Here is a 15,562-nt window from a genome sequence, read left to right on the forward strand (position 1 = left end):
AGTTGGGACCCTTTTCGTTTATAAGCTGTACTAAGTGATCAGTGGCAGGGTAGTGTAATGTGAACGGGTCACCCATGTAAGTATGTTTTGGTATGCCATCATTGACTGAAGTACCTATGGGAAAGGACAAGTCCATGATAGTTCTTCTCTCTATTGTATCTTTTTTGGGAACAGAAGACAAAGGTGAGGTAGCTAAAGGAACTTGAAAAGGGTTGACCTTAAAAGGGCCAACTAAAGCATTATATGATAATTCTTTGTTTATGTATTCGTCTATGTGCTCACTAAAAAACAATGCTGACTTGTGATTTCTAACAATAGTCTCTGGAAATTCATGTTTGCTATAGCCAACAGGCCAACCAAATTCTAAAAAATCAACAATTTTATAGTCATGATAACCATCTAACAATTTTCTCCATATAGGAATGTTCATTGTTGAAGGAACATGTATTTGTGATCCAATATAATTTGGAACCCCTGATTTAAAAACAATATCATGAAGAACAACAGGATTTTGACACACCTGATTAATATCATCATTTACATTATTATCTACCAGTGTAAAGTCATTTACAATTTTTCTACATGTATGATCTACACAAGTACCAATATTAACAGTACTTTTAAAACATTTATCTATATTTGATCTGCTTTGAAATTTTGAAGGCATAATAAATGGTTTTGATTTTACATTGATTTCATTATGTGTGTAAGAATTGTCAGTTTGTGTTGATACATCAATAGTTTTAGCTGAATTACCACATACTTTTCCTAGTCATCTGTGTGCAGGAAAGTCATGTTGCCAATTTTGGACATAGTCTGAACCTCGACCTCGACCTGCATTACCCTGGAACTGTTTTTGACTTTGACAGTCTTTAGCAGCATGATTCATTATAGTTTTTCGTTTAATCCAGCATGAACTACAGAAATGTTCCTCCAATAAACCCAGAGTATTTTTGTGTAATTCTTTTTTGTTGCATGAACCTTTGTTGTAAGCTGAACAATAAAACCTAGGATGAGACTGATGCAAGCGACGTGCTTTGCAAAATTCAAAATTGTCATTCCATGAAGCACGACCAGTTTCTATTTCTCGTAGTACATCTTTGTGAAATGCAAGCACATCAGACCATATAAATTGTTCACTATAAAACATAAGCTGTGTCAGATGTTCAGCACGTTTGTCTCTATATTCTGCGGGTTCAATATTATGTATAATGTAATTTTCTCCCCTGACAAGAGCAGGCATACTTAAGGACATGAATTCGATATCGTCACTCCCGGCAAACTCATGAGGCCATGCGATATGAAAAATTGCCTTATCACTAGATTTTCTAGACGAACCAGATTTTGAAAGGTTTTTATTCTTTTTGAGTTTGAATTTAGGATAGTTAAGTGTTTTGAATGTTTGTGTGAAATGAATCTCACCTTCTGATTCTGTATCACTATCGGAATCATCGGATATGAATAATTTGCTCACTAATCCTTTCTGTTTTTCTGTTATTTTCTGTTTCAAGTCTTCGTCTTTTCTCAAGGATTTTAAATCAATTTTGTTAGTTTGGTCCTGTTTTTGTTTCACGTTAAAGTCTGTTTGCTTAAGTTTCTTTTTCAGAGTTTTGTTCTTTTCGACAAGTTCACGCAATTTAATTTCTTCTAAAAGTTTTTCATTTTCTTGTTCTAGAGCTGACAAAGTCTCGTCAAGGCTTTGTTTCGGGGTTTTGGGTACATTACCCGCCATGGTTTCCAGCGCGCCATTTTCACTTTTATCGGGGGTGGAAGAAAGATTTTCTAAAGACATAGCATCAGCACCCTGTCCCTGATTACGTGTATCAAAAGAAAAGTCATAAGATATGTTCTTTGGACATCTGATCCCCGTTGGTCCTCTATGATCAACAACTTTGATCCCACAAAAGCTACAAATCCTTTGGGACATAAAAACGTGGTTTCCAAATTGGATCGATAATTGATGTGCTAAACATATCTCTTTTAAGAAAGAGCTATATTGGTGAATCTAAAACATGGAGTACGCCCCGAACAAATTAAACAAAATGACTAGCCATTTTTAACCAATTCAAGTGTTTTTAAAAGGTAAAATGAAAGACCTTACTACATACAATAAAATCTTACTACATACGATAAAATCTAAAAAACAATTATCAAGCGATAAAAGGTAAAATGAAGAATGAGAACGAGTACACAGACTGTGAAACTTCTCGATTTGGATAAAATAATGGACGATAAAAGTTCGTTAAAAGTTCATTAAAATTCTGTAAACATTAACAACACATTGTTATTGTTATTATTGTGTTTCTCGGGAAAGGAGAGATAATTTCAGGTGAAGTAATTGACTTAACACCTTTGCTTTATTAAAGTTTTGAAATTATTTCCAAGATGGCGCTGGGTGACGCTATTGAGTATTGTACCTGTCCTTCACTTGCAAAGAATTTCTGCTAAAACCACTATTAAATGACAATAAATTGTCAAATACTTGCACTAGTGTTTGAGTAATGACACAATCAACTAATAAGTGGGTGCGGGTAAGTGTAGGCGACAGAATAGGTCAGCTCAGAAAACACGTCCACCTTCCTCCACGTCCGGTTTACCTCAATTTTGGGGCCCTTCATAGCTTTTTGTTCGGTGTGAGCCAGGGCTCCGTATTGAAGGCCTATTGTGGTTTACTTTTATAAATTGTTATTTGGATGGAGAGTTGTCTCATTGTCACTCATATCACATTTTCGTATATCTATATACATATATATATATTTATTCACACGAAGCACATTTTGATCACATCCATTCTCTTTAGTGGACCCTTGGTATCATTGACCAAATAAATACAATTACTAGTACTTTAACCACTTCTGACCAGTCAGTAGTTTTTCCTTGCATGTGGACATATAGACAGTCATTTAAAAATGTAAAAAGACTAGAGGTCACATATAAAGACTATTGAATAGAGAGACAGACTTGTTGACTCATAGACAGGCCGTACTGTGACCTATAGTTGTTAATGTTTGTGTCATTTTTGTCTTTTGTGGATAGTTGATTCATTGGCTGTAGAAAGATTTGTGTAAATGTAAATGAACAACAAATTTGTATATTTATAAATAAATCTTATTCTAACACTGTTCGGTTTAATTTCCAGACTCTATATAAACATAGTGAAATCTATGATGGGGGAAAGATTGGCATGGGGGAAAAGTTACTATATGTATACGTATTGTCAACTTTCCGCAGGGGAAGAATCACAACGATCCAAAATTTCCCCGGGGGAAAGATTGGCTCATGCCAGTCTTTCCCCCGGGGGAAAAACTGGCATGGGGGAAGAATGACTATATAACCCCGGTGCCAATTCTAACTCAAGTTGTCTGTCAACAACATAGACTTGAACATGAACCAATATATCGTAATTACTAGAGCTATTTTTTTTTTAAATAAGACAGATGAATGATACGATTCTCAAAGTAAAATTAATGATATATCCTTATATAAACTTCGGCGGAAACACTAAGCCGAAGATTGTCATGCTGAATCACTTGTCTTTCACGGTCACCAAGGATTAATTTTGTATACTAGTAATAAGACTATACAAATCGTTGGTGTCATCAATATGACTGAGGGAAAAAATATATTTAGTGAATAAAAGAACAAAGATAAACACTAACAAAAAAAAAACAATCGCGAACACCAGTGAGCCCATCAAAAAGAGATCAAAAGGGTGTACAAGCTTAAATATCTCCTTCTGCATTTCTGATATCTAATAAGAATTCAAAGTCTTCAACACATGCAGGATTTTCCTTCATTATTACATAAACAACATCATCAATGGTCCATCAAAACGAAGCCCAAAGTCGGATGAAGACACGCCCTCCATCATGATGCATGACCTTGAAAATCAATATTTGGATCGCCGATCAGTGATTTTTTGCGTACAATAACAATGTTTTAAATGTTCATTGCCTATATCTAGGCCTGTTTTGTGTCCCCAGTTTTGGTCTTGGTTTTTTTATTCCGTCATACAACTCATCTGGTACACCTATGCCTAGTCGTGAGGAGGATTGTGGACGAAAGAAGTGAGAACAGGAGCTACTTACCCTTCCGAAATCCCGAGGCCGTCCCAGTACTAGTTCTTCGGGTTCGTTTTTTTGGGATACGATTGCTTTCAAGCAAGGTGTAGACTTATACCAATGGCTCAGAGCAATTGCCCTCACGTCATTCGTTTTATTCTAAACATTAAGGAACATCTCAGATTCCTATGATTGTCTTGCTTTAAAAGGTAAAAACAAACAATAGGATTGAACTTAAACAACTTTCCTATAATATTCTTTTCATAATCTTCAAGTTTGATAATTCCCTTGACTTATATGCGTATTTTTAACAACACGGAAAATCAGAATTAAGCAGTATTTATATTTAGTGTTTTTATAAATTTAGAAACACGTCAGAGGGAATTTTGATAACATGCGAGAGTTCTCTGAGTTCCGATCGATAAATCAAATTCTGTCATATAAGAACAGAAGTGGAGTTTTTCTTATATTGTACCGTTATGAAACTGATATCTGAGATTGTACTTCCATAAAGAAAGAGACAACCATCTATGTCGTTTAATAAACATTTAATATACGTTCTTGCTCCAGGGTTTGTTTTGGAAATTATGCGCATGCCTATAGTTTTCTCGACTTCAAGGGGTTTTAGATTGAATGGTTGCACTGGATTCCCCACTCAATTATTTAATTTATAACTCATGGGATCTTGTCTATGTATATCTGCTATTGAGGGTTACTGTTGTTGCATAATTTTAAATCATATGCATCATTTATATTATAATTAATGTAGTCCTCATCGTAGCACACCCCTTCAGGCGAAATGGAGTCTTCCATATTATCGTTTCGAGATGTCTCCCTTCCGGAAGTGTCCGTCAATTCTCAACCAAAGCAGTCAATTCTCAACCAAAGCACTCGTCCTCTCAATAAACGTCGTATTATTTTAAAATCGATCACAATTTAAACCGATAAATGTGTACGGAAAGGAGTCATGATCACTGACCCAAAGGAAATTAAATATTTAAAGAGTTAGGAATGGGGTTCCTCATAGAATTAACGTAGGAAACTAGGTGATAAGATACGAAGTGAAATACCTTAAGTTCTCTCACTCTGAGTCTCAGTGACTGCTGTGGAAAGTAGACTTGGAATTGATAGTACAAAAATAAAACACAATACGCCTTGTTACATTGTTCATACACTTTTATACGGTGATGGCTATTTTGTAAACTATTTTACATGTGCAGTTGAACAGTTGAATTAGTTTTGAAAATAATATCCAGCAACATGTGTCATTGAAACAACGGCAATCGTATCCCTCAGAGCAATCTGCTCTTTGATTATCCCACTTGCCAACTTATAGGAACGTCTCCATCCGTCCGTAACAATTCTTGTAAACAACTTGAACTTAGAATCAACATCCTGGATTAGATTTTAAACAAACTTGGTACAATGAATGTCAATAGCAAGATCTTGAAAGCTATTGATTTGTAAGGTCATTGGTCGAAGGTCAGTGTAATTTTAGACTTAAATTTGTTTCAGCAATTATCATCCTTCTGAACACTCTTAGTCTAGAATTAAAATTGCTAAACGGATATCAACCAACTTGGTACAATGATTCTTGAATATCCATAACAAGACCTTGTACTCTATTGATTTTCAAGGTCATGGTTAAGGTCATTTTAGGACTTATTCTTTTAAAGCATTTTTTGGTATAATTGAATGTCTACTTCTTCAATAATCTCTTTCAACTTGTTCATCTTTTGGCAGTTTTGCGCCATTTCGGTACCAGTTACGGGAGTATACAGGGTCGGGTAGTGCAACGACATGGGCACTGTTTGGATTTCATGATTAAGCGCATCATAATAAAGAAAAATTTCATCAAAATAGAGAAAAACCTCATCATAAAAGAGAAAACCTTCATCAAAATAAAGAGAAAACCTTCCGATGATCAAAATAAAGAAAAAACTGAGAAAACCCTCATCATAATCAAGAAAGACCTCATCATGTTATAGGAACCTGATCAGAATAGAGAAAAGGCTCATCATAAAAGAGAAAAAGGTCACTATAAAAGAGGAAAAGCTCACTATCATAGAGGAAAAGCTCAACATGATAATGAAAAACCTCATTATGATAGAAAAAACACTCATTATCATAAAGGAAAAACTCATTATCATAAAGAAGGAAGTCACGGCGTTCCATGGTCATTCTTTTAGTCAAACAAATAGGGTGTATCGATTTATCATTTACACTCTACCGGACTACTGCTTTGACTAGGAACCAATGATTTAAAAGCCTAGGGTGAATAGATAAATCAAACATAAGAAACTATAAATACTAGTACAAAAAACGAACTGCTGACCTTTCTTAAGAGCACACTTTGTTGTTCTTTGGATTTATGTTGCTCAGGTGTTTTTTTGCTACAGTTAAATTGTTTTCCCCTTCTTTCTTTAGGACTCCTCTTGCACAGAGGGCCCGAGTGAGCTATTCTCATCAAATGACGATTGTTGTCTGCATGTTAACTTTTACCAAAACGTGTCTCTTAAATTTTTTGACAAGGTATAACTTGTCCAATGATCTTCCCTGGTAAACAACATTGCAAGATCACATAGGATTAAAACGTCCCGTTTAATGAGAAGTACTAACAAAAGGTCAACGATGCTCAGTACTTATTTGCATTATCATAAGTAAATTTCATTTCCATGAGAATTGGTCTCACAACCCACGATTATGTTTAAATGTCTTTGAAATTTTTGCACAGTTGACATTTTGGTACTATTTTGCAGACATTGCAGTAATTTGAATGATTAAATGATGGATTCGGAAAGAACAGATAATCAGGATTAATTCAGACAACAACGTATGTTTAAGTAAGAAAATAATTAAGTGAAATGACGTTTGATTGTTGCTTATACAAAAGTTAAAGCATACACTAATAATTAGTATAACATATCTCTTCTATTTGGGTTTCAAAAGTTCTCTTCATATGAAGACTTTATATGAAGAGTTTCAAAAGTTCTCTTTATATGAACAGACTTACATTTTGACCCCTAATGACTTTAATTATTCATTTTTATTTTATTGTTTTATCAATAAATATATCACATCTTTTCTAATTTACATTTACAGTTTTTGTTTCTCAGCAGTAACATATCCTCTGCCCTTCGTATGGTGTTTACATATCTTAGTCAAGTTAAACGTTATGCTCGTGCTTGTTCACACTATACGGACTTCATATACAGGAATGTGCTTCTTACACAGAAACTGCTCCATCATAGTTATGGGCGAAAAAAAAAGATTAAAAATGACTCTCCGTAAATTTTATGGACAGCATCATGAATTGGTTGATCCATACGATGTGTCTTTGTCCAAAGACATTTTAACCACGTCTAAGATTGTGGTTAGCCATTACATCGTCTGATATTTTTTAAGTACCGAAAGTGACTTATTCCCGATTGTGACTGTTTTGTTGAATGTGAATTCAAATTGCTATATGACAATGGATGAATCTATCAAGTTTTAGATTTTAAAATATGACTGTATATACACAGTTTGAATACTTTTAAATAAGTGTGGTGGCGGTGTATATAAGTGTATAAAGAAGATGTTTTTAATCCAATAGTGAATATAAGGGATTCTACACTTCAAGAGGATATTCCGACTGAAGTGGTTCATCTGATAAAGGTGGAAAGTACAGAATAGGTAACAGGTAACAGGTAATGACGTTTAATTCACGGTATTTTGCAATCCAAAATTAATGTATTTAGTTTTAATGTTATATTTGTTATTTTTAATCGGATATTGTCAAATGTCTTATCGTTTGTAGTTATTTTTTTCTGTTCTATTCGTTTGTTAGAGAAAAGATAATAAATCACCCAGTTCATTTATAATATTTTAGTTTGAGTCAAATAAACTTACACGATGTATTTGGGTTACAGTTTGATTTAGAAGAAAATACCGACATAGCTAGGTAACACAATTAATTATCTAACTACTACAACGATTTTATATCAATAATTACTAGTATTTTATTCTTAATTGTTATTAATACATGTAATATCAGTTCCATCAAAACTGTCATCTTTGTTTGGCTTTCTTTGCTATTTTGGCATAAGCATCACTGAAGAGTCTTATGTAAACGAAACATGCGTCTGGCGTATTAAATTATAGGCCTTGTATATTTAATGACTATTAGCGTGTCGTAATGTTCTATTGTATTGTTTATTTGTGTGTTTCTCTGTCCTGTGTGTTCTTACATTTATTTGTATTGTAGTCCTGTTATTTAATTTTGTCATTTTAAAATGATATCATTTAAAATTTCCATAAAAGCGGGAGTTTGGCTAACCACAAAACCAGGTTCAACCTACCATTTTGTTTCTTAAAATGTACTGTACCAAGCTAGCAAAATGGCCATTGTTATACCGGTATTATAGTTCGTTTCTTTGTGTGTTGCATTTTAGTGTTTCTGTTGTGCCGCTGTTCTCCTCTTATATTTGATGTGTTCCCTCAGTTTTAGTTTGTAACCCTGATTTTTTTTCTCAATCGATTTATGAAATTCGAACTACGGTATACTACTGTTGCCTTTATTTGTAATATGTAATACTTAGCCACTGAAAAACTAGAGGCTCTAAAGAGCCTGTGTCGCTCACCTTGGTCTATGTGCATATTAAACAAAGGACACAAATGGATTCATGACAAAATTGTATTTTGGTGATGGTGATGTGTTTGAAGTTCTTACTTTACTGAACGATTTTGCTTCTTACAATTATATCTATCATGAACTTTGCCCATTAGTAACAGAGAACTATATTTGGTAAAAATTTACATAAATTTACCAAATTAATGAAAATTGTTAAAAATTGACTATAAAGGGCAATAACTCCTTAAGGGGTCAATTGACCATTTAGGTCATGTTGACTTATTTGTAGATCTTACTTTGCTGAACATTATTGCTGTTTACAATTTATCTTCTTGTCAGATTTGCTCTAGATGCTTTGGTTTCATAGTTATAAGCAAAAAACTGCATTTTACCCCTATGTTCTATTTTTAGCCGTGGCGTCCATCTTGGTTGAATGGCCAGGTCATCGGACACATTTTTCAAACTAGATACCCCAAAGATGATTGTGGCCTAGTAGTTTCAGTGGAGATTTTGTAAAAGATTACTTAGATTTATGAAAAATGGTTAAAGATTGACTATAAAGGGCAATAACTCCTAAAGGGGTCAACTGACCATTTTGGTCATGTTGACTTATTTGTAGATCTTACTTTGCTGAACATTATTGCTGTTTACAATTTATCTCTATCTATAATAATATTCAAGATAATAACCAAAAACAGCAAAATTTCCTCAAAATTACCAATTCAGGGGCAGCAACCCAACAACCGATTGACCGATTCATCTGAACATTTCAGGGCAGATAGATGTTGACCTGATAAACATTTTTATCCCATGTCAGATTTCCTCAAAATGCTTTGGTTTTTGAGTAATAAGCCAAAAACTGCATTTTACCCCTATGTTCTATTTTTAGCGGTGGCGGCCATCATGGTTGGTTGACCAGGTCACGCCACACATTTTTTAAACTAGATACCCCAAAGATGATTGTGGCCAAGTTTGGATTAATTTGGCCCAGTAGTTTCAGAGGAGAAGATTTTTGTAAAAGATTACTTTAATTTACGAAAAATTATTAAAAATTGAATATAAAGGGCAATAACTCCTAAACGGGTCAACTGACCATTTTGGTCATGTTGACTTATTTGTAGATCTTACTTTGCTGAACATTATTGCTGTTTACAGTTTATCTCTATCTATAATGATATTCAAGATAATAACCAAAAAAAGCAAAATTTCCTCAAAATTACCAATTCAGGGGCAGCAACCCAACAACCGATTGACCGATTCATCTGAAAATTTCAGGGCAGATAAATCTTGACCTGATAAACATTTTTATTCCATGTCAGATTTCGTCAAAATGCTTTGGTTTTTGAGTTATAAGCCAAAAACTGCATTTTACCCCTTTGTTCTATTTTTAGCCGTGGCGGCCATCTTGGTTGGTTGACCAGGGCACGCCACACATTTTTTAAACTAGATACCCCAAAGATGATTGTGGCCAAGTTTGGATTAATTTGGCCAAGTAGTTTCAGAGGAGAAGATTTTTGTAAAAGATTACTTTAATTAACGAAAAATGGTTAAAAATTGACTATAAAGGGCAATAACTCCTAAACGGGTCAACTGACCATTTTGGTCATTTGACTTATTTGTAGATCTTACTTTGCTGAACATTATTGCTGTTTACAGTTTATCTCTAACTATAATAATATTCAAGATAACAACCAAAAACAGCAAAATTTCTTCAAAATTACAAATTCAGGGGCAGCAACCCAACAACCGATTGACCGATTCATCTGAAAATTTCAGGGCAGATAGATTTTGACCTGATAAACATTTTTACCCCATGTCAGAGTTGCTCTAAATGCTTTGGTTTTTGAGTTATAAGCCAAAAACTGCATTTTACCCCTATGTTCTATTTTTAGCCGTGGCGGCCATCTTGGTTGGTTGACCGGGTCACGCCACACATTTTTTAAACTAGATACCCCAATGATGATTGTGGCCAAGTTTGGTTTGATTTGGCCCAGTAGTTTCAGAGGAGAAGATTTTTGTAAAAGCTAACGCCGGACGACGGGAGACGGACGACGGACGCCGGACGCAAAGTGATGAGAAAAGCTCACTTGGCCCTTTGGGCCAGGTGAGCTAAAAATAATCTTGGGTACAAGGTAATCGTACTATATTTCAGTCACATACTTTAAAAAAGCTGTACGCAACCTATATAATATAGGAAAGAAAACTACTTCATTTATACATGTGATTTATATGATATTAGTTTTGATACGTTTTATTTCATTATTTGTCGTTGGTCATTCCTTAACTTACAAATTTATTTCAGATGACAACAGTACAACTGAAATAAGATAATTGTAATAATAGCTTTCACTAGTTTAATAATCTTATACAATATCAGATTTCACAGAAAAAGGGAAATCACAAAAAGGACTGAAAACCGAGGAAAATTCAAAACAGAAAATTCCTAATCGAATGGCAAGATAAAAAGCTCAAACACATCAAACATATGAAATGACAACAGAATCTCAAAAAAAATAATGTTATAAACGGACAATTCAATAAAAGTTTGATAAATAAAATGTATCACACCAAACATTCTTAATTTTCAAGGACTTGACTACAGACTTTATTTCCCTCTTGAATGAAATAGTTATCAAAGGTACCAGGATTATAATTTAGTACGCCAGACGCGCGTTTCGTCTACATAAGACTCATCAGTGACGCTCATATCAAAATATTTATAAAGCCAAACAAGTACAAAGTTGAAGAGCAATGAGGATCCAAAATTCCAAAAAGTTCTGCCAAATATGGCTAAGGTAATCTATGCCTGGAATAAGAAAATCCGTAGTTTTTCGAAAATTTCAAAGTTTGGTAGACAGGAAATTTATTAAAATGACCACATTATTGATATTCATGTCACAACCGAAACTTTTTCATTAAAATTATCATAGAAAAAGCGAACAGCTACCTAATACAAAAAGGACTTTGCAACCTGGAGTGCTTCAAAAGGAAAAAAAAACTTCATGTTTTCTCAGTAATGTTGAACAGACTCTCATCTTTTGATTTCAGATTCATGATTGATAATGATTTTGTCTTTTAAAACAGCTAACAAATCTCATAAGCAGATTTGTTTTGCTTATTTTACAACAATCAATTTTCTGTTATAATAACGACAGCATTATATAATCCAATCAACTGACGTAAATGTTTAATATTCTACACGAAAACAAAGTGTGGTCACATTTGGCATATCGACGACGACAAAATTTAATCATATAGGTTTTGTTCAAATAAGGTTAACTGAACAAATGATACAATTGCAAAGGCTTTTATTTTAAATATAAAACGTACATATTTTTATTTACATATTCAAAGTAATTTATCAATATACTGTAGACATAACATACTATGATTACAAATCATTGCAAACACAGAATGTTAAAAAAAACCTACACACCAATAGGACAAAACAAGCGCAACTCCAAAACAAAATATTGCTTTTCATCTGGTCTCAACTAACCTAATACTTTTATGACCAGTTGTCAGTTGAATGCATTCATATAATTTTCAGGCATTTTTCAATGAGACCAATTTCGTTTAAATACAATTTTATAATAAACAATAAAATTCTCCACGAGAATCATAACAGTTTCATGAATACGAACTAATAAATGAACAATATTATCAGGAACATTTACTCATTTGACATCATGACATTAAAACACAATGACACCTACTATCTTTGGCGGGGCACCACACAAAACAGTGCTGAAATGACTTTACAGAGGTTTTTTTCTCTTATTTTTACTCATTTAATTACCCTTTTCTGCATTAGATACATAAACAGCTAGCCCATTTTTCAGTGTATTATTTAATAATTGCTTGCAAACTTTACGAGTTACATAATTTTGCAGTTTTTTACGATGCATAAATTCTAAAACAATTAACTTAATGCCATACAATTTAAAGTTGTAAACTTATTTATTCTTTTATCTCGGCTTCTCTAATGTCACAAAAGTGCAAACCACGTTTAAATATATATAAAGTTTCTATCACACAACAATTCTTTGAATTCTCAGTACAGCATGAGCGGATTCTTGGTACAACATGAGCGGATTCTCAGTACAGCATGAGTGGATTCTCAGTACAGCATGAGCGAATTCTCAGTACAGCATGAGCGGATTCTGGAGACGACATCATTCCTGTTAATTTTAAAAAGAAATCAGCTAATTAGCATAACTAAATGTGATTTCATCATTACCCTTTCTTTATTATAAAGGCATTGACAGAACAATTTGAAGGATCATTAGCTTGAAACTACAAGCACTAAATGGAGACTTAAACTATGTCAAAAACTTTTAATAATTTAACAAGTTTTATAAAGAAACAAGACGGCTAAGCATCAGTTAATTTCAAGAATACTTTCTACTACATATCTTTTCCACATGTCATTGACTTAACTCGTGATACCATTCTGAGCTATGCATAGACAGTAATAGCATATATACATCACAAAATAGAAATGAAACAGACATAAGTTAACTCACTCATTACGATTTAATAACGAACGTTTTTTTCTTCAGCATCTCCATACATTAGCATCTCCTCTAAATGTCTTACTGGTACCCTGTTGAATGCCATTCACACATATCCCAAATAAAGTCACAAAACTTTAGGAAATTTCTGTTCATGTCAGTATGCACTTGCAGGTAACTTTTCTAAGATTTCTTTAACGGTTCTGTAGAACCTAATAATTCACACATTTGCTGCCATATATGGCCAAACGTTTTATCATGCATTAACAATAGACGTAAGCTTTCTAGAGTGTCTCAATTCAATGGAGTTACAATCATGAATTCATTGATCATACTTTAGAATTAAAATTTACGTGATTTTTCCTCAGTTTGAAACGAAATGATCCATGCATAAATGGCAAACCATTAATTGCAACCCCTAACGTTTAGAAGACAACACAATCTAGACTAAACTGGGGTGATTGGTGAGAACCCCTACATTTGGCAGGAAATATTGATGTCGAACACATTTTCCACGCGGGAGATAAACTCACAACCTCAATAAAGATAGTCGATGAACTACTTCGACCACCCGGCCATCGATGCCCCTAGTAGTTCAATGATATGGCAGATGACAATCACTTACACAGTCCAATAGGCAAAATGACATAAAATAGATTAAGAAATATACTGTTGGTCAATATGTTTGTGGATATTTTAACCGTAGTCATTATAAATACAAACCATTGTCTGCTGACTTTTATCGCTACCATTTTGTTTTTCCTGCATTTCAACCAGTTTCTGAAGAATCTGGAAAATCAGTTGAAAAATCATGCAATAGACTTATCATATTTTTGTTTAACCAATGTCGATAACTTTCATATACATCTTTCTATAGTGATCATCTTAGTTTAATACATTATTTTATTTTAATTCTATGATGATGTAACGAAAATTATGCTTTCAAGATAAACGGTCAAATGGACAGATAATCAGTAGACCAAATTTATATATGCTACATTGGCAAAACCAAGCTTACAATCCAGGATGATAATATATTTGGGGGTAAATTATAAAGTGATTTGAATATGCATGATGTCAAATATACACTAATTGTGTGAGTTTTATTGGCATTCGCTCATTCAAGACTTTATCGGAGTACATACGTAAATTTTGTATTTGTTTACCTACCAATAATGAGTTTTACCACTTTTTCGTGTTTTTTTATTATTGTTTTTTTTTATGTTGTTGGGTTTTTGTTTTGTTGTTGGTTTGTTGATTTATTCGATAATAACTGTTCTTTCCTGGATTTGGATATTTCAGTTTTAAACGGGAAACTCCACACTTGTTCCTTATTGTTAATTTTCCATTTTTAGATGGCGATGTTCCTTTGGCACCATCTTACGGTGTTTATATTTCACAACTTGTTTGCTATGCCCGTGTTTGTTATGACGTTTTTGATTTTAACGAATGCAACCTATGTATTACTGGTAAATTATCAAACCAGGGATTTTGTTACCATAAATTACCGAAAACCTTTACTAAATTTTTCCATAGATATAAAGATTTGGTTTTTAAGTTTGGTTGTACCTGTAGAAAACTTATTTCAAACGGGATAGCACATCCTCATTTTCAAGGAAATGTTGTTAACCGTGCCCGGAAGTTTAGAAATGATCCATGTAAACTTGTCGCTCCTTTAAATAAACTTATTCTAAAAGGTTAACTATTCAACACTGTAATAAGATCATTGAATATTGTTTTTATTGGTATAAATATTGATTTTGTTATCAGTAGACTAAAAGTTTACTAAATATTACTAGTATGTTATATACATATACATATTCATGGATCTACAATCTGTCGTTACCTGTAACTTGGCATTGCACAAGGTCATGTTTTTCTCTGGCTGTTTATGACGTCTTTATACTAAATCCATTTGATGTTGGATGTGTACGGATTGATAGTTTAGTCTAAGATGCATGATTTTTTTATTAGTGGTTAGTGGCTTTGAACTAGCTGTGGGATAACTGTGAGTACTCTCAGTTCTGTTCATTGTGTCTTTTTGTGTCGGGATGTATAAGTACCCGGCCACGTGAACTTGTATTTTTGTCCATCTGATGAGCTAAGCCTTTTTCAACTGATTTTTATAGTTCGTTCTTATGTTGTACTGTTATACCACTGTCCTAGGTTAGGGGAGGGTTGGGATCCCGCTAATATGTTTAACCCGGCACATTATTTATGTATGTGCCTGTCCGAAATCAGGAGCCTGTAATTCAGTGGTTGTCGTTTATTTATGTGTTACATATTTGTTTTTCGTTCATTTTTTTTACATAAATAAGACCGTTAGTTTTCTCGTTAGAATTGTTTTACATTGTCACATCGGGGCCTTTTATAGC

The 15,562-nt window shown here is 33.6% G+C and overlaps 1 protein-coding gene across 5 annotated transcripts in view; it reads right to left on the reverse strand.

The window, feature by feature from the left end:
* Window positions 1-11,964: 11,964 nt before the first annotated feature.
* LOC134691350 (uncharacterized) overlaps window positions 11,965-15,562 on the reverse strand; it is a 67,820-nt gene continuing 64,222 nt past the window's right edge. For all 5 annotated transcript variants that reach the window (XM_063551840.1, XM_063551869.1, XM_063551860.1 and 2 more), the window contains 2 exons: window positions 13,911-13,976; window positions 11,965-12,854 (listed from right to left, as the gene is read on the reverse strand). In XM_063551840.1, coding sequence (XP_063407910.1) covers window positions 12,849-12,854; window positions 13,911-13,976 — 72 coding nt within the window. In that variant the 3' untranslated portion in view covers window positions 11,965-12,848. The remainder of the gene's footprint in view (window positions 12,855-13,910; window positions 13,977-15,562) is intronic.

The sequence above is a fragment of the Mytilus trossulus genome, chromosome 1 (genome assembly GCF_036588685.1).
Source record: "Mytilus trossulus isolate FHL-02 chromosome 1, PNRI_Mtr1.1.1.hap1, whole genome shotgun sequence".
NCBI lineage: Eukaryota > Metazoa > Mollusca > Bivalvia > Mytilida > Mytilidae > Mytilus > Mytilus trossulus.